General features: G+C 33.0%; 3 protein-coding genes across 4 annotated transcripts; all 3 read right to left on the bottom strand.

Annotated features, from left to right (window-relative positions):
* Nucleotides 1–1847: 1847 nt before the first annotated feature.
* On the bottom strand, nt 1848–4370 carry LOC107629479 (endochitinase). The gene is made up of 3 exons (XM_016332286.3): nt 3854–4370; nt 2969–3122; nt 1848–2374 (listed from the first exon to the last, which is right to left on the bottom strand). The coding sequence occupies exons 1-3, from the start codon at nt 4317–4319 to the stop codon at nt 2005–2007; spliced, it is 990 nt and encodes a 329-aa protein (XP_016187772.1). The 5' UTR covers nt 4320–4370; the 3' UTR covers nt 1848–2004.
* Nucleotides 4371–5317: 947 nt separating this feature from the next.
* Nucleotides 5318–9012, bottom strand: LOC107629478 (UV radiation resistance-associated protein). Of its 2 annotated transcripts, none has more exons than XM_016332284.3 (6): nt 8428–9012; nt 7627–7833; nt 7070–7253; nt 6116–6264; nt 5740–5967; nt 5318–5609 (listed from the first exon to the last, which is right to left on the bottom strand). In XM_016332284.3, exons 1-6 carry the CDS (start codon nt 8605–8607, stop codon nt 5487–5489), a joined length of 1071 nt encoding a protein of 356 aa, XP_016187770.1. In that variant the 5' UTR covers nt 8608–9012; the 3' UTR covers nt 5318–5486. The 2 variants fall into 2 exon arrangements, with proteins under 2 accessions (XP_016187770.1, XP_016187771.1); XM_016332285.3 differs by having other exon boundaries at nt 7082–7253; nt 8428–8786.
* Nucleotides 9013–10728: 1716 nt separating this feature from the next.
* LOC107629480 (endochitinase-like) lies at nt 10729–14335 on the bottom strand. Its single transcript, XM_016332287.3, has 3 exons — nt 13873–14335; nt 12146–12296; nt 10729–11272 (listed from the first exon to the last, which is right to left on the bottom strand). Exons 1-3 carry the CDS (start codon nt 14294–14296, stop codon nt 10906–10908), a joined length of 942 nt encoding a protein of 313 aa, XP_016187773.1. The 5' UTR covers nt 14297–14335; the 3' UTR covers nt 10729–10905.
* Between the last annotated feature and the right edge of the window lie 5125 nt (nt 14336–19460).

The raw sequence follows: 19460 nt of genomic DNA, 5'->3' as shown, positions 1-19460 counted from the left end.
TTCTGGTATAAATCAGGAATATTTGGGTGTATTTTTATAAAAGTTTGGGTGTATTTACAATTTATGACTTTTCATCTGACGGAGGGTGAATTGTCTTATTCTTTTAGTTGAATTGTTTTAGTTTCTGTTTAGTTATGATTCATGAATATGGTTTTTGTTATTTTTTATGATGGTTTTATAGTTGTATTTGCATTCTATAGTTTATGCTTGTTTTAATATGGTGTATTTTTGGGTGTATTTTGTAGCCCTTCTGTGGTGTATTTTGGGTGTATTTTGCAGCCTTTGCTGACTTTGGTGGCTGATTTTAGTGTACACGTAACATAACTCATTTCTGTATCTGCAACAAATTTGGGTGTAAAAACGAAGATATTTGGGTGTAATACGAAGATATTTGGGTGTATTTTTATTCTGATTCTGGATAATTCAGAACTCTTCCTCTTCCTCCTCCTCATCTTCTGCTGCTTCTTCTTCTTCATCTTATTATTTCATATTCTCATAATTCTTTTTGGGAGGAAAAAATCAAACAAAGAAGAAAAAATACATAATGTTGCAAAATCAAAAGAAAAAGGAGTAGAAACACGACGATGAAGATGAAACACACGAAGAAAAAGGAGGAGAAACACAAAGAAGGAGGAGGAGAAAAAAGAAGAAAAGGAGGAGGAGAAACGCAAAGAAAAATGACAGTTGTGGTTTTCATCGAGGAAGAAGAAGAAAAGTCGTTCATAATGGTGAGTAGCGCGCTTTGGAAATAGAAAGTGGTTGAATAACATGCGTGTATTTACTCTTAAATGTGTGAGTGTAATGCGCGTGTGTTTTGTTGGGCTTGTGCCAACTTGTAAGACTTATAAGCCAAAAAAGCTTGTATATGTAACATACCTGCAAAATAAAATAAAAAATGTGATTGAATTAAAAGATATTACTAAATAACAAAGTGTACCTTAGTTTTAACTACGATGTTTTCATAACCACTATATTCACTATACACATAAAGTGGGGTAAAATTTAAATAGGCTTGATAAATTTTTACTATTAAATAAATATATCCATCAAAAGGTAAGTTTTGTACCCTTTTTTTGGGAAATATATTATTATATGATTCAGTGATGCCAAAAAGAATTTCTGATTAACAAGCTTTCAATAGACTTGCACTTATATATGCATGCGTCAATCACTACTTTTTGTATATATATATATATAAGGAACGAATAGAAAGGATGATCTATTATATATGTTTGTGGAACTTCAACAATTCCAAGCCACTAACGCTGATGACCAATTGCTTTCAAAGTAAATGCACCATCTTTTCTTTGTGGAATATACGAGATATTTATCACAGTTGACTTCACTTGACTACATAATTAGCATAAAATTGTTTCCACTAATTTAGTGGTAACTGGGGGGAAAGACTAGGAATAGAGGAAGATGTGTTGCTTTTCCCAATTTTTCCAACATTTTTTCTCTTTTTATTGTTTTATTTTATTAAGGACAGAATGTAGAATGATTTAAGTCTCTAGGAGTTCGTGTGGCTCTATTACTGGAAACGACAAATTTTTAAATAGAACCCAGTTCCGCAATAAATTAGTTATTGACTTGTCAGATTTAAGAATATCGTGAGAAAAAAAACAAGCTTAGAGGCATGGCTAATGCTAATTCTTGTCGCAATCGATGATTTCTATTTCATAAAACATAAAAAAAAATATAAGGTGAAAATTTAGGTATAGTCAGCTTCACGTGAAGTTGATAGTTAAGAATCGTTAAATGATTTGATTGATTTGACTAAATTTTCATCTAACGACTCTCAGTTATCAACTTCACGTAAAGTTGACTGCACTTGAATTTCCACCATAATATAAACACATAATAAATTATTTAATTATGTTATTACAACCATCAATTTATTTCTTCTTTAGCAAGAAACTTGCATTGTTGTTACACTTAGGATCACTATACTAATCCCCTTATTACAACATACCCCTTATTGAAAATCACGAGCAAGTAATTTGCCTAAGCAAATGACTTTTGGTTGCCACAATCCAAGTTGTCTCCAGGGCTCACTCCCAACATTTGGCAATACCTTTGATAGAAACCGATCCGATCTTGGACACGAGAATCCGACCCGTGTCCACATTCAATTCCACCATTGATAATGTTAGTGATCACGCCATAGCCGGGGACTCGGCCGGCCGACCTGTCAGCATTAGACGGCGTCCACCTTCCGGTGATGACATCGTGACTTGATGGCTTATTTCCTTGTGGTGTCATCCAAAACCATATGGCTGTTTTGAATGACACAGTTGGATTTGTAGTTACAAGATCAGGATTGTTCAATAGATCAATTCCTATAGTTTTACCGGCTGGACCATAGTTGTAATTGCTATAAGAAAAATATTAACATTATCCCATCAATTCATGTTACATAAAATTGTTAAGATGCATTCTAGTATGTTTATATTACAGTAGTTATAGTAAAAGGTAAAAACTCAAGTGCAGTCGACTTCATGTGAAGTTGATAGTTGAGAGCCGTTAGATGAAAATTTAGTCAAATCAGTCAAATCATCTAACGGCTCTCAATTATCAACTTTACGTGAAGTCGACTACACCTGAGTTTCCACCTTATAGTAATTATGGTAATTTAAAAAGTGTTATTAAAATTAAAATAACATTTTATTTTTATCATTTAGTAATACTCATTAAAAATCGTTACTAAAAAGTAAAAAAAAAAAAAGACTTAAGTTTTAACAACACTTATATAACTATCATAGTCAACTATGAATATATTAGAATTCACCATATGTTATATAAACCCTAAAATTTTAAGTAGACTTGACATAAAATACTCTTTTGTTTAATGTCTCTAGTGAATGTATTTAAGCCTAGTATAATACATAATAAAGGGTGTAGCAATTGAAGTGTTTACATACTAACTATATAGGAATCATACGTATTTATATTTGAATTGGGGACTTACTAAGAGATTTGGATTGGTCCTCTGCCATAATATTTTTTACCAGGAGAGCAAGGCCACTGTTGGGAGGCAACACAATAATCTGCTGTGGCGCCAATTTCACTGAGAAAGCAATAACCCCACGCATATGGTCCATCAGGTGCACTTGACCACCCTCCTACATAAACATTATTGTATGATTATTAATGCCACCTTTGCTTCAAGAAAAGGTAACCAGATTGTGACATTTCTGTAAGAAATTAATGTATCTTATCCATGCTAAGCTTTTAAGTCTACTGAAAACTTACACGCTTGACATTGGTCGTTGGAGTAAACATTCAAATGATCATGAATTTTAAATTAGATATTTTAGTTCTCAATAAATTTTTATTACTTAACAAATTTTTGAGATTTACTTTTACTTCGTTCTATCATTTTAAAAGAGATTAGTTATTGTATGATATTTTTTTTTTGTGTGAAATAATTATATATTTGTATTATAAAAGAATTTGTTAAAATTTTACTTATGTAACACATTAAAAATTTTACTGAAAACAACAAAGAAATCAATTAATTCGAAGTGAGTAATTCTTGAAAAACTTTTAAAGTAATAAAAATCAATTTAAGATACTAATTCAATAATTAAATTAAAGCCAATAATATCTTCTTAGTGTCGGTTAGAAAAATTGATTCATGACTTTTTTTTTAAAAGATGGAAACTCAGGTGCAGACACGTTGAGTTGATAATTGAAAATTATTAAATAATTTGAATGATTTTATTAAATTTTTATGTAACGGTTCAGTTATCAACTGCACTTGAGTTTTCACCATTCTAAAAATATAACCTAATTTTATGTTTGGATAAAATGATTTGCAAAAATTCACAGTTGAAGTTCTTGGGCTATAAACCTGTGGTTTCATGAGAAGTTTGAGCCAAGAAAGCAGCAATCTCCCTCTTGCGGGTGGCATCATCACCGGTGGTGCCAAAACCACCGAAAGAGCGAGCGGCGGCAATGAAGGCATCATAGGAGTAGAATCCATTCCCCTTACACCTTGGATCATTCCGGTACTTAAGCATTTGATCAAACACGTAAGAAGTAATTATGTTTGCAACATCGCCGCCGCTGCCACCACCGCTAGGTGTTGGTGTCGGAGTTGAAGGTGTTGGTGTTGAACCTTTGCATTGGCTTTGGCAACCAACTAAACAATAAGGGTCTGTGGTACCACACCAACCAAATTGGCTACAACATAAACTGTTTGGGCATAATGCTCCATTTGCTTGTTTACCACATTGTTCTGCTTTTGCACCATGCAAGAAAGACACTAATAATATTAAGAGGCTTAGCATAAAATAAGGTAATTTGGTGTTTCCCATTATTTTTCTTTTAAGAAAGGTTTTATGTATTGTGCGTGATGCATGGTTTCGTACTAAGTTGAGGATATTTATAGATGAAGTATGATGGGAGACTAGATATTTGTTGATTTTCAAAGTTGGCGGCTAACACTACAATGCACTTTCATTGGTTGCCCAATTTCTAGTAGTATATAAAAAATAAAACAGATTATTTATGAGGAAGTATAGGGAGCCAATAGAATATTTATACAATGTGTAAAATGGAAGTTTAGGAATGTCCGATTCAGTATTAGAGATATAACTATTAGTGTTACTTTTTCTCATCAACTTAAGCTTTTAGGATGAGTGGTATCATGACATGATATCAAAGCTCTAGATCTAGTTCGATCCTTGGTGAACTCCAAAATCAGCTTAAGCTTTTGGGATGAATGGTTTCATGACATGAGATACTCGGATGGTTATTCTGGATAGTATAGATGATGTTCATTTTTTAACTCAATAGTCCATTGTACACATTATACAAATATTCCATTAACTCCCTGACGGGACTCATAAAAAAATACTTTACCCGTTTTGTCTGACACTAACGGGCCAGCAGTGTCTCTCAAGTCAAGCTTCATCATGAAGATGGCCATTTCCTAGGCTCATCTAATAAATATCTCTTTAGGTGCTGCATTTTAAACTCCATAATGACATGTAAACCTAATTGGCAAATATATTTGGAATAGTATATACCTCATAAATAATTGAGGTTACTCAATGTTTATTACTAGTTTAGAAAATAGTTAGAATGATTAAAAGGATAATTTACGAGAAGAAATAGGTATTATTGTTAATTATTTGGGTGGTGAGAAGCAGGTGGCAAACAATTGTTCTTTTGGGTTCAGCGATTTTGGAACGCTGCAAATATTAATGTGTTAATGAAAGCTTACTTGTTACTGAATATCCATCCAACAATTACAAATATGATCTTAATACATCTGGCTAAAGTATGTTCTTGTGTTCTTCAGAGGACAGTATGTTCAAAAGCTGTGTATAAATTGAAAAGAATTCCAAATCCATGGTAGAAAGTTCGTTTCAATTTGATAATAATGCTACATGGGAAGGTGCACACCAAAAAATTTGCACCCATGTAAGAATTACAAAAATCAATTTACATAAAACTTTCATTATGGCAAAAAATAGAGACTAGATCAAGTTCTCTATGAAAGCTTTAGACTGGATAGTCCTAAAAAGCTCCCTCAAATTAGCCAATATATGGCGTGGTCCCAAACTCTTTGCACCAATGAAATTCAAAAGCTGCTCTAAATCCTACAATCAGAATAGCCAAAAGGGGAAAGGGGCTATAAGCCAAAGAGTAAAAATGGAACATATCATAAATCAAATCCATGGCTTGTTTATGAATTGCTATATAGAACAAAAGATAAATAAAAAGGTATACCTTATTTAACAAGAATACAGCATAAGCCGCTCTTGTTGTTTCTTGACCTTCTAAATAAAGGGGGAATTCCACATGCTTGGTGTTTGCAGAAGTCATTGCATTTGATGTAGATTCAGATGACGTTGGCTCTATGGAAGGAGCATTGTCAATGATATATGAATGAGAACCCCCCAATCGTAACGGATAACGCAAAGGTACTCGCAAGTATGAGGCTACAAGTGAAACAGCCTGCAAATCGAATGCTGCATTAAGTAACACAAGAAGTTTTCCATATAAAAAAAATGTCAAAATATGACTTGACTATTTGGAAACTGACCATCTCACTATTAACAGATAGATTTAAGGGTTGAAAAGGACCAGGGAGCTACAAACTTACATGTGCAACATATCCTAGGGCAGTAGCAGACCTTTGAATTTCTTTCTTATCGGTGAAAAAGCTCATCTTCTTAAAAGATAGCATTGTCAAATGCAGGCCCTGAATTGTCAACGATCCTTGATTAACTGGTTTAAGTCCAGCAGGAGTTCCTAGGTAAATAAGGGCAACTTTTAGCAACAATCCAGAAGATGTGTCACTTACTCGATTAGAAATGAAGTAATATTATCTAATTATTCTAATACAATTCACTGGTCAAGATAACTGGATCATCATCTATAACTGTTGTAGTCATAATATAAAGCAGCCTAACCAACCCAAAACATAATCAACACAAATTACAAAGTAAATAAGGGATTTTTACCTAAAGAGAGTGAAAGCTGAAAATGCTACAATGACAGAGCTCTAAAGGGCCTTAAGATTTACCAAGCCCTTAAGACCACCATGCACAGGAACAATGATACAGTCCACAAGCAATGATACTATGATAAATGAGTATTGCTGTGAAGAAAGAATACTCTTTTGCACAATGAAAAAGGAAAGATAATCATCTATATCTAATTATGCAGATGCCATTGTAATTTCAACAAATAGGAAAGATAATCATCTACTGTTAATTTCAACAAAAAGGAAAGATAGATATATAACTTAGATCAGTTAACATGAAACAAAACCACCACAGAAGCATAAAAAGGAAAAAAAACAAGATGGTGACCCACAACTGGTAGAAGAAGCAGATAATGAGAGACATCATATTCACCAATCACCACAATAGCTCAATTTAAGGAAGAACTGAATCCAAAGTGCCACTAGGAAACCGAGATATAGCGACTGCAACATCCATCACCTCAGTTTCATTCTTTACTTGAAACTATAGTTTCTACTTCTTATAAGGTCAACCATTTCATATTTTAACAGTACCATTCACAAAGACAGACAAATTGAGCAATCTATTACCTGATAGGCTACCTGAAGGATATGCTTCAAGCTCAACTTGCTCTTGTGCTGGTCCAACAGTGATCTTCACAGGATATAGCATTGAAATTTGAGATGCCATATGTTGTTGCCTCATTTTTAGCATCTTCTGTGAATTTCTTAGACAAACATAGCCTTTTTCTTCAGACAGTGCCCGACTTGACTCCTATAGTTACAACATCATGAGCTAACTATCATGCTACAATATCAGCAGAAACATATGATTCTACTATAATACCAGGAAACTGTGTGACAATGGATGGCAAAGCATTAAAGTTCTAAACAAGAACAAAAAAGGGAAAAAATAAACAAAACGAAAAAGTGAAGTTTTCAAGAAAACTAAACGTATGTTTTATGCTTCAAACGCTAAACCAAACACATCCTGAGACATAAAAAATACAGTTGACTGAACTGCATCATATAACAAAGTCTTTCTGCCCCCTTTTTTATGGGGCTAAGAAAAAAATTATAACATAAACTCACTTATTAAAAAGTATGTAGTACTCAAAGCCCATAACAAAATATGAAAAAAGATCAACCTGAAGATTTCTGCTAGCCACGGAAAGAGCACCTCCTGCCACCAACAGCGATTGGACTGCACCACCAAGCTGCTCTTCTTGCCTGCAAGCATCCTCCTTTGCCAACCTAGATCGCACAGACATATTCTCCACCATCAATTTCTTTGATTCCAATTTCTGCCGCATTTCTTCAAGTTCATTTACACGGCCCAATGATTCAGCATTGACCTGCTCAAACCATCATCATCCGCTAATACGCGGGCCGTTATTAGGGACAAGTACAATGACTTAAAAGTAAATAACCATAACATACCCCTATATGTTATTGTCAACTGAAACAAGTATTCATGGTCGAAAGCAACAAAAGATGACAGCAAGAAACAACAACTTAACAAGCAAGACTGAATTGATATGCTTATATTATTGATGCCTATCAGGAACAATCTCAAATACCAGTGCCTGAAGTACATAATAAAACCCTAGTTATGATCTACTGACATGGATAACCCTAAATGGAAGTTGCATCTAGTGGAATAAACAAATTCGAACAAAAATGAACAGTTTGCTTCAAAGTTCTAACATTACCAAAAATGAAACTGCATTTGACACGACAACATTGAACCATTTCCTTCTTCCCCAAATCTATCATTCTATTGCGATTCCACTTCCCCCGCAATTCACCAAAACAGAGCTTCTTCTAAAATTTTTCTTTATTCTAAGTTAACTCCTCATCAACCACACTCAGCAGAAATTGAATTCAACAATCTCAGGAAATCAATTAAAAGCGCAAAGCCATAAACCTAGCTCTTACTAAAACCCTACCTGGATGAGGTCATGGAGCTTCTGATGAAGACGACGCTTCTTCTCCTTGGCTTCATTGAGCGCAGAAGAGAGACTCGACAACCTCGCAAGCTCGCTCTCGAAATCCTCCCACTCAATCACTCTCAAATCTTCTGGATCGGTCGTCGTCGTCAGCAACGAGATGTTCTGGTTTGGTTCCATTGGGGATCGACCTCACCATCGTCCTTGGACTGCGCTTAATTCACACTCACAAGCTCGTCGATCCCTTCTTCATCACCACTTCATCAAATTTTAATTTTCTCGGGAAAATATTGGTTCTGAATTTTCTCGGAAAAAGGAGAAGAAGAAGAAAGAAGGCGTCAGTGGAGGAGTTTGGTTTCTCTTTTTGTTGGAGGGGTAAACTGTAAAAGTGTAAAACAGCAGATTAGTGGACACGTGGCACTTACGCAACACACTTTACCATCGTCAATTGATTCATTTTGTTAGTCAAAATCGTGTCTCGAAACGAAGCGATTCTAGGAGCAGCTTCCGTCGCGACTAGGAGGTTGACGCCGGTGGAATCGCCGGAATCGGTGGCAGAGGTAGGGAGAGAACAATCTGCCGGATGAGGATGGGCTTGGGCCTCTTCATGAAAAAAATAGCAGACCGAAAAAAAGTATGTTCATTATTAATTATTATGCATATTGAGTAAATTGGTCTAGACTATAAATAATTTTATCACAAGTCACAAGAGAGTTATCGTTGATTGGGCCATAACATGAGTTGAGGAAACTGAATTGGGCTAAAACTAATGAAATGTAGAAAGCCTAGATATAAACCTTTAACTTTCCAGGTCCAAATAAAAAACATTAACTTTGAGAATCATTTGGGCTTAGGCCCCTTCTACAACCAAAAACAAAAAACTTTGAGGATCACTAATATTGCAGGTTTTGTTGTAAATATTGGTTATTGTACAGCTTACTATGCAGAGTTATGGGGGGTTTATTATGGACTCAAAACAGCATGGGAATTGGGATTGAGAAAAATCATTCTAGAAGTAGATTCCAAAGCAGTGGTGGACGTGATAAAAGGAGCAACAAATTCCAATAAACACCCAGATGCAATAGTGAGGAAAATAGTGGAGCTCCTCCAGAAAAAATGGCAAACTAAACTGGTACATAATTACAGAGAAGGAAATAGAGGAGCAGACTGCATGGCAAATGAAAGCTTATTTACTGAACCAGGATATCATTTCATTGATCAACCAAGTACCAAACTTAGGAGCATTTTAGCTGATGATTGTAGAGGGGCTACCTTACCCCGATTAATTTCTGTTTTGTAATTTTTTTTTGTTTTGGGTGTTATGCCCCGTTTTGTATATCAAAAAAAAAAAAAAAACAAACAAGAAAATTCCTGAAAACAAGATCATTTTTCTTCAAACAAAAAAAAAAATCTTAATGTGGGTTACGAGAAGCTTTATTCGTTAACAATAATAAAAAGAGTTAATAGTCAAAATTGTTTCTAAAAGATCACTCAATCTCTATTTTAGTCCCCAAAAAATAAAATTAATTAAAAGAGTTTCCAAAAGATAATCGCATTGGTAAATTACGCTACCAGTTGATCGCCGATAAATCTATTTCTAAAATCCAAAAATTTAAATACACGAGCGTGAAAACATCTCTAGGAGACTCAGCCCTATCACATGGTAATACTTTCCCACAGCCGCCACCGCCGTCAACATGGAGGAGAAGAGTTATATATGTTTGAGATTGAGATTAGGGTTTTGAAATTGATTCTAACATCTAGGGAATTAAGGTTTGCTTATGATTGTTAATATTGTTCTCTAGTAGCGCGAACTCATGTGCAGATGTCGCCTTGCAGAATAGTGAAGTAAACAGGGACGTTCAAAGTATGAATAAGTGTCTCAGGGAAGGACGTTAGAGAGAAAAGAGGAGACATGGTTGTTATGAGTGGTGGTCATTGGAAAAACATTTGAATACATCAAATGACATTGTCTCCACACTTGGAGGCAAAAAAATCAAAGTTATGTCGTTTTGGGGTGTACCACGCTTACGAATATTAACCATGTCATCAACTGAGATGATAGAAGGATGAATTCTACTAACGTAGTTATCATTCAGGTACTATTTTAATTAATTTTATTTTTTTGGGACTAAAATGAAGATCGAATAATTTTTTAGAGTTAAATTTGACTATTAACTCTAATAAAAAAATCATGATAAATTAACCAAAAAAATTATGATAGAATCAATTTAAACAGGTCAAATAATTAACTCACTTATTTATTTAAATAAGTGTATGAAATTATAAACAAAAAAAGTATATGATAAAATTTATCAAATTTTATTTTGTATATACAGTAATACATTAACGAACTTTAATGTTAAGATTAAAAGATAGTATTGTTCATGAGCTTTACCATTATAACTTTATAAGTGGATATCACTATAGTCCCTTATTAAAAGATGCTCCCCGCTTATTACAAACATGACAATTTATCTAAAATGGACTTTGATTGTTGCAATCCAAATTATTTCCAGTGCTAACTCCCAACATTGAGCAATACCTACTATAAAACCCGATTCGATCTTCGACCCGAGAATCCGGCCCGTGTCCGCATTCAAGCCCACCATTGATTATGTTGGTGATGACACCATATCCGGGGACTCGGCCGGCGGCTGTATCGGTAGAAGACGGCGTCCATCCTCCGGTAATGACATTATGACATGATGGCTTATTTCCTTGTGGTGTCATCCAAAACCATATGGCTGTCTTAAATGAAATAACTGGATCAGTTGCTACTTGATCAGGATTGTTTAGAAGATTTGATCCTATAGCATTACCCGCTGGCCCGTAATTGTAATTGCTGCAACAAGTTATTAATTAATTGCACGTCGATAATAATGTATGTGGACAACCAAAGATTTGTAAAATAATTTTTGATAGATTTACAAATTTGTACGATAATAAAGGTATATACTTAGAATACTCCATGACAAATTTAATATAGGTTTAATTATTCTATCGGCTTCTATAATTTCATCGAATTTTTAATTAAGTTTCTATACTTTTTTTTTTCAATTAGATTTTAATACCGTATTAAATTTTGTAATTAAGTCTTTACTGTGATAAAAATATTAATTGAAATTAACAGAATATTTTCTGTTAAACTATACAAAATATTCAGTTAATTCTAGAATTTTTGTCAGGCGGCAGAAATTTAATTACAAAATCTAATATCGTATAAAGACTCAATCAAAAAAAAATATATAAAAATTAATTGAAAATTTAGTAAAATTATAGAAAACGACAAAATAATTAAACCTTTCATATACAATATATATATATAGTAATAAAATATTTTACCCAACTTTAAAATAATCTAAAATTCATACAAATATAATTTATAGTTAAATGATACTTATATAGAATTTAATTTTAATGCATTAACAAAACAAAATATTTTACATAATCTTTTAATTATTTTTTATGACTATTTATACAATAAGTACGAAAAATAACTACTTTTATTGACATAATAAAATATTTTTATACTGACTACTATATATAAAAATTAAATCCTGTATTATCAATACATATAGCAATTAAACTCAAATAAATAAATTGTATCGCTCTATTTCATCAAATTCTGCTTAAATTTGTCTATTAACTTGATGTGGTTAGATTCATTATTGGACATGGTATATACTATAGTCTTATATATTTGTTAATTACTTACTGAGTGAGTTGAATTGGTCCTCTTCCATAGTATTTTTTGCCAGGAGCACATGGCCATTGTGTAGAGGGTGTACAATAATCTGCTTCGTTATTTTCATTGATAAAGCAATACCCCCAAGCATATGGACCATCTGGTGCACTTGCCCATCCTCCTATATATATAAATAGTACGTTCAAAATTAAATCTTGAGTATATGTGTATATAAAATTAAATATTTTTGTGTTAATTAAAAAATATATATATGAGAAAGTTACATCCCCTAATAAAAGGTTTTATCCAACTTGAGCTAGATTTGGTAGAGAATATAAGTTTATTTTTTCTTATGATTCAAAGTTAGATTGATAGCAGATGTGTAAGATAGAGTGGTGTGAAGATTTCACAAGGAAGGCGTTTATTCAACTAACTCATTTGTACATGTTTTGTAGGAAGAGACTATGGATGAGGAGCTATTGAGTTACAGATACACAAAAGACGTTTGGAAAGGACTAGTTCCACCATGAGTGAAATTGTTCTCCTGGTTTATTTTGGTAGACCGAATCAATACAAAGGATCGGTTTAATAGACTGGGTGTCCTATATGTAAGAAAGATGTTGAAAATATACAACATCTGTTTATTACATGTGAGTACTCTTGGCAGGTGTGGTGTGCTTGAATATCGGCGTTTGGATAAGAATGGATCATGCCTGGTACTGTGAAACAGCAATTTGAGAGTTGGAGAGCTGTTCCAGGGAGAAAAGAGATACACAGGCATTGGATAGTTGGTTTCTTTTCAGTGATATGAATTATATGGTTACGTAGAAATGACATCATTTTTAACAACAAGGCAACATGGGTTAGAGATTGCGTGGATTAATCTTTCTCATTTGCTAGAGATTGGTGTTGTAAATAACTCATGTTGTTGATGGCAATGCCAAAAATGACAACAGTTATGTTTTATTTTGTAATTCTTGCTCCACATATGTGTCGAGCTTTTTCTTTCCAAAAAAAAGTTAGAATCATAACACTTTATCTCTTTAGGATAAATTCTAAATGCAACTCATACTAGAGTATGTCTTTGATTCCTGTATATCCAAAAGAAAGATTTAGTCTAAGGTTAATAATTAAATTAGTTTTTAGAGATAAGATATTTTTTAAATTTGTTTTTGAAAGATTTTTTTTAATCAAATTAATTATTTAAAGATAACGAAATAATTATATTTGGCCTTCAGTTACTTTACTTACAATTTTTGTCAACAATTGATGATGTAAAATGTTAATTGATAGCGTATGTAACACATAAAATGTTCAATTGGATTTTGACTAAATATGTTTACGAAAATTTACCAATTTAGTCATTAGGTCATATAATGGAAATAAGAATTTTATAATTAAAAAAAATGACTAAATTAATAAATTTTTATAAATATATTTGATAATCAATATCCAATTAGATATATTAGGTATTATATATGTTATCAATTAACGTTTTACAACATCAATCTTTAAAGAAAATTGTTAATGAAGTAATTGGAGGATAAATATAATTAATTCGTAATCTTTAAAAGGCTAATTTAATTAAAAAAAACTTTTAAAAATAAATTTAAAAAATATCGTATCTTTTAAAAACTAATTTAACTATTCATCCCTCAATCTAAGGATGATAATAAAAAATTATTAAATAATTTAAAAATATTATTTTTATATATAAAGATATATTCACCCAAGTAATCACCATATAATTAAGTAACCTGTGGTTTCATGGGAAGTTTGACCGAAAAAGGCAGCAAGCTCCCTTCTTCTGGTGGCATCATCACCGGTGGTGCCGAAGGCGGAGAAAGAGTTAGCGGCAGTAAGAAATGCATTATACGTGTAGAATCCGTTACCCTTACACCGTGGATCATTTCTGTACTTAAGCATTTGATCAAATATGGCGGAAGTAATGATACTACTAACATCACCACCATTAGAGGTACCACCACCACATTGACTTTGGCAACCGTTACCACAATATTCATTTGTGTTACCACAATAACCATATTGGCTACAACATAAGTTGTCTTGGCACAATGCTCCATTTGCTTGTGTACCACATTGTTGTGCTCTTGTGGTTCTACCAAGCACCACTAATAAGAAAGTTAATATTATAAGATAGGGCAATTTGGTGTAACCCATTTTTTTTTTAAGAGTGATGGAGAATGAAGAGTTTCTTGATGTGTTAGTTTCATTGGGGTAATGATGGTATTTATAGGCAATGGTAAGTTAATTATGGTAGGATGCTTGAGATGTTTTAGATATGAGAAAGTATAGGGAGCCAATGACCTAAGCGTATAATGTGTATAATGAAGGTTTAGAAGGTCAAGAGTGGTTTCAGGACATGGTATTAGAGTTCCAGGTCCAGAAGGTCAAGAGTCCGAACCTTGGTGAACCCAAAATTAGCTTTTTATAACATGAGATGTTTATTATCCCTGGTATCCGGATGGTTATCCCTAGTATCCGGATGGTTATTCTGCATAGTATAGGTGATGTTCATTTTATTCATAAACCAAAGATTTAGCCCATTGTACACATTGTACACTTAGGCCATTGGTTCCCTAGCATTACTCTTTAGATATATGTTTATGGGAAAGTATGAGGAACTAATGGAATATTTATACAATGTGTACAATGGAAGTTTAGAGAGTATTAGAGATATAATCATTAGTGTTACCTTTTCCCATCAGTTGAAACTTTTGGGATGAGTGGTATCATGCATGGTATTAGAGCGCTAGATTCGAAAGGTCAAGAATTCGAGTCTTGGTGAATCCCAAAATTAGTTTAAGCTTTTTGGGAAGATGTTTATTATCGCTAGTACTCGGATGGTTATTCTAGATAGTATGAAAGATGTTCATTTTGTAACTCAATAACTCATTGTACACATTGTACAAATAGTTCATTGTCTCCCTAGCGAAATCCGTTGTTTATTTTCAAATTTGGCTGCTTCTACAATAATATACAACACTGTATATCACATATATATTATTTCTAGCGTATATCTTCATAATAATGTTTTTCTGTTGCATTATTATTGTTATAAGAAGAAATCTTAGGGTAAAACATAATAAATTAGTAACCACACTACAAAATTTTCACATATATATATATATATACTTTGTTTAATATTAACATCTTCAAAACCAAATTTGATTGGTCAAATGGTTAGTTTATCATTAATCTATTTAAATAAGGGTTGGATATTCGAATTCTGTTTTATATATGCAATGCAGCAACTCATTCACTAATAATAAATTTTTAAATAGATGTCTAATCCATAATAAATTAGTCTTTAATCTATCAAACTAAAAAATACCGTACGAAATCAAACAATATTATTAGCGTCTTCATTCCCTATACTTAAGAGATTAATATGCGACTAGTTAGCAAATATTTTAGTCCGATCCAATGATCAAATGTTTTTGCCTCTTAAAATGGTAAAAAGAATTCATGGGGAGATTTTTTCTTTGAATCTCTATAAATTGAGTTCCATTGGTCAAATTTTTAATAACAAAATTTATCAATCGGTAGGTTTCACCTAAATAAGTTAGAATATTAATAAGTATTCTATTTGTCCACTTGCATAAATAGCTACTACTATTTTGTGTTGTTGTGTCTATGTGTTTTTATTTCGGACACAACACTCATTAATATTTGTTTGACACGTGTGTTTTTTGTATTCAACTGTATTTTAATAAAAAAAAAATTTGAACACGTTTAAACATACCAAATACTATCACATATCCAATTTTATTCTTAATATATATTTTTGAAATGAGTTTAGAAATAGTATATATTATTAATTATTAAAACAAAAAATATTTTAAATATTTTATATGATTAAAAAAGATACTAAAAATAATTTAAAAAATAATTTATATTTTAATATTAATAAAATATTAAAATATAATTATAATTTATCTAAAAAATACTTTATATATATATATATATATATATTATCGTGTCTCCGTGTCTTATAAGAATTTTAAATAAAAGTACTTATAAAAACAAAATAAAAGTACTTATAATAAAAAAATTAAATTTTTTTATTTTGTTTTTATAAAAATATTATTATTTTTAAATTTTAATACTTTATTAATTAGTTTATATTTATTATATTATTATATTATTATAGGTGAAAACTCATATACAGTTGTTTTTATGTGAAGTTGATATTTAAGAACCGTTAGATGATTTGACAAATTTGACTAAATATCATTTAAAATTTTTCAACTATTAACTTCATATGAAGACAACTGCATGTGAGTCTTTACCTATTATTATATACTACAAGTATTTATTGAAAAAACAATATTAATAGATATCATATAATCATAAAAAAAATTGTGATTAATAATTTTTTTGTTTATCTTTTTAATTTGTATATATTTAATAAAATTTAGAATTAAATAAAATATAATTAATTTTAAAATGAATAATTTTAAAATTAAAATAAATTGAATATAAGTAAAATAAAACATTGTTATATATTATAATTTGTATATATAATAATAAGAAGTATTCTAGTCTAGTGGTATGATCATCTTTTTTGTATTTTTGTAGTCAAAAGTTCTATCACAAGTTTGACACTTCGCAACGCTAGAGTATATGGATAAAGAAATAATTCTCGTTTTGATAATTCTCCTCAATATTTGTTTAAATATCAATTGAAGATAAAAGAAATAATATTTTTCTTCTTCCATTTATTATTATTCATTTGGAAGTTTGAATAGGAGATAATTTGGGTTTAGACGGAGGGGCCAGGGTGGATGGGGCATGAAGAAAAAGAGAGAAACAATTAAAAAAATAAATCTCCTGTTTTCATATTTATTAAGAAAAAAGAAAAACGATTGAATTTGTGGTTAAAAAAAAAAGGAAAAGGGAAAAAGAAATATATCCCTTCTCAGTAATTGTATGAGTGAAATGTTGGTAAAAATAGGGCAAATATAGCCCAAATTTACTTCATTTAACATTTAATAAGGGATAAGTATTGTTTTGGTCCCTCACGTTGAGGATCAGAATCGAATCCGTCCCCGATCTAATTTTCGATTTAGAATCATCCTTAACGTTTTTTTTTTCGTATTAAAATCGTCCTTTTTAATTTTTATTCCTAAACTACCCTTCCTTTTTAATAAAATTTAAAAAATTAAAAAAAATAAAACACGGTTGGGGTGGGGGGAGGGGAGACAGGGAGGGGAAGACCGGGGGTGGGGTGGGGTGGATGGTGGTGGGAAGGGGAGACCGGAGGGTGGGGGAGGGGGGAAGGGGAGACCGGGGGTGGGGGTGGCGGGAAGGGGAGAAGGGGAGGGGGAAACCGGGGGTGAGGTGGGGGTGGGAAGGGGAGATCGGAGGGGTGGGGGAGGGGGAGAGGGGAGACCAGAGGGTGGGGGAGGGGGGAAGGGGAGACGGAGACGGGGAGGGGGAAAGGGGAGACCAAAGGGTGGGGGAGGGGGGAAAGGGAGACGGGGAGGGGGAGACTGGGGGTGAGGTGGGGGTGGGAAGGGGAGACCGAAGGGTGGGGGAGGGGGGAAGGGGAGACCAGAAGTGGGGGTGGCGGGAAGGGGAGACGGGGAGGGGGAGACCGGGGGTGGGGTGGGGGTGGATGGTGGTGTGGGAAGGGGAGACCGGAGGGTGGGGGAGGGGGGAAGGGGAGACGGAGACGGGGAGGGGGAGAGGGGAAGGGGAGGAGGGGGGTGGGGGAGGGGGAGGCGGAGGCGGGAAGGGGTTTTATTTTTTTTGTTTTAATTTTTTAAATTTTATTAAAAAAGAAGGGTAGTTTAGGAATAAAAATTAAAAAGGACGATTTTAATACGAAAAAAAGACGTTAAGGATGATTCTAAATCGAAAATTAGATCGGGGACGGGTTCGATTCTGACCCTCAACGTGAGGGACCAAAACAATACTTATCCCCATTTAATAATTTTAACGATAATTGATAAATATTAAATAAGATAAATTTAAAATATTTGAATAAATATTTTATGGTGAGTTCTACCCAACTCCCTCTAAAACAACATGGAAATTATCCTCTATAATGTGATACATTTTAATTGAATTTTAGTTTTAATTTGAGTTAATTTAATCCAATAAGAGTTAACATCTTAATTAAAATAGAATTATTTTTTAATTAAGATGTTAACTCTATCCTTTAACCTATATTAATATTCCAATAGATCAAAATTTTAACGAATATTAACTAGCAAAAATTGATAATTATTGAGGGATTGACAGTGACAATAATCAATATGATTGAAACGACATAGTGATGGAACAAAGTTAACCAAACTATGTTATCATTTACTTAGAAACATAGATAATAGTTTTGGGAGAAGGAATGATTGTGAGTTTTTTTTTTTTTTTTCTAAAGATAGTAGGTTATATTTCATTAATTATTGAAAAATGAAATACAAAGATGTCCAAAAGCAGGACAGCATAATGAAAGGTGGGGATTTCCCAAAAACACTACACTGAAGGTATTCATCCAACGGTGCGTAGTCGAAAAACGAAAAAAATCTTAAAGAAGAAAGAATGATAAATCAAATTGAATGCAACTAAAAGCTTGCCTCATGGAGATGACGACCTAAACTGGGAGTTCTTTGGACTTCACGGAAAAATACTTGACAAAGCTTGCTAGAATGGCAGACGGCATTGAAGTAGAACCTTCAAAAATCAACTGGTTGCGAGCTTTCCAGCAGTTCCAGCAAATGATGGCAAGTAATTGAGGATTACGGTCAGCATTCTTCAACGGGTTAAGCATCTCTGTTGATGCAATCCACCATGTCCAAAAGTCGTTAGGACTCTGAGGGGGAAGACAGTCACGAAGATAACTCTGAGACCATACATCTTTAATTCTAGAGCAATCGATCAAACAATGAGTGACTGTTTCGGTTGCTTCATGACAGCAGGGGCATATTGGTGATATAGATGGGATGCGGTGATGAATCTGAGAAAGCACCGGGAGCCAGTCATGGAGAGCTTTCCAGATAAATAGCTTAATTTTGTGAGGCAAGTTCAACTTCCATAGATCAATCCACGGCTTTTTCTGTTGCATATAATTAGGGCAAAGCTCCAAAGGCGGATGGTAAAATAAATAGCCAATTCTGTAACCAGAAGCTGTATCATATTGTTTGGATTTGTTCAAATCTCATTGCAATTTGTCCTTACTCTGCTGAATTTTAACTGACAAAATCCTATTTGCAACGTCTTGGGGAAATAATTCTTGAATAAGATTCTGATTCCAATTCCTATCTTCAGTAATTAGATCTTTAACTCTTGGAACCAACTCAGAGATAGCTTGTCTATTTGG

The sequence above is a fragment of the Arachis ipaensis genome, chromosome B3 (genome assembly GCF_059453495.1).
Source record: "Arachis ipaensis isolate K30076 ecotype BB chromosome B3, ASM5945349v1, whole genome shotgun sequence".
In the NCBI taxonomy this organism is placed as follows: Eukaryota; Viridiplantae; Streptophyta; class Magnoliopsida; order Fabales; family Fabaceae; genus Arachis; species Arachis ipaensis.
This window is presented reverse-complemented; position numbering and strand designations above follow the sequence as displayed.

Coding starts and splice junctions, on each gene's coding strand:
- LOC107629479 (XM_016332286.3), bottom strand. CDS start 4,319: ATGGGAAACACCAAATTACCTTATTTTATGCTAAGCCTCTTAATATTA. Junction 3,123..3,853: donor AACTTCTCATGAAACCACAG/GTTTATAGCCCA, acceptor ATGTTTATGTAG/GAGGGTGGTCAAGTGCACCT. Junction 2,375..2,968: donor GGACCAATCCAAATCTCTTA/GTAAGTCCCCAA, acceptor TTTTTCTTATAG/CAATTACAACTATGGTCCAG.
- LOC107629478 (XM_016332284.3), bottom strand. CDS start 8,607: ATGGAACCAAACCAGAACATCTCGTTGCTGACGACGACGACCGATCCA. Junction 5,968..6,115: donor CCCTAGGATATGTTGCACAT/GTAAGTTTGTAG, acceptor TTCGATTTGCAG/GCTGTTTCACTTGTAGCCTC. Junction 5,610..5,739: donor CTGTATTCTTGTTAAATAAG/GTATACCTTTTT, acceptor TTCTGATTGTAG/GATTTAGAGCAGCTTTTGAA.
- LOC107629480 (XM_016332287.3), bottom strand. CDS start 14,296: ATGGGTTACACCAAATTGCCCTATCTTATAATATTAACTTTCTTATTA. Junction 12,297..13,872: donor AACTTCCCATGAAACCACAG/GTTACTTAATTA, acceptor TTATATATATAG/GAGGATGGGCAAGTGCACCA. Junction 11,273..12,145: donor GGACCAATTCAACTCACTCA/GTAAGTAATTAA, acceptor AACTTGTTGCAG/CAATTACAATTACGGGCCAG.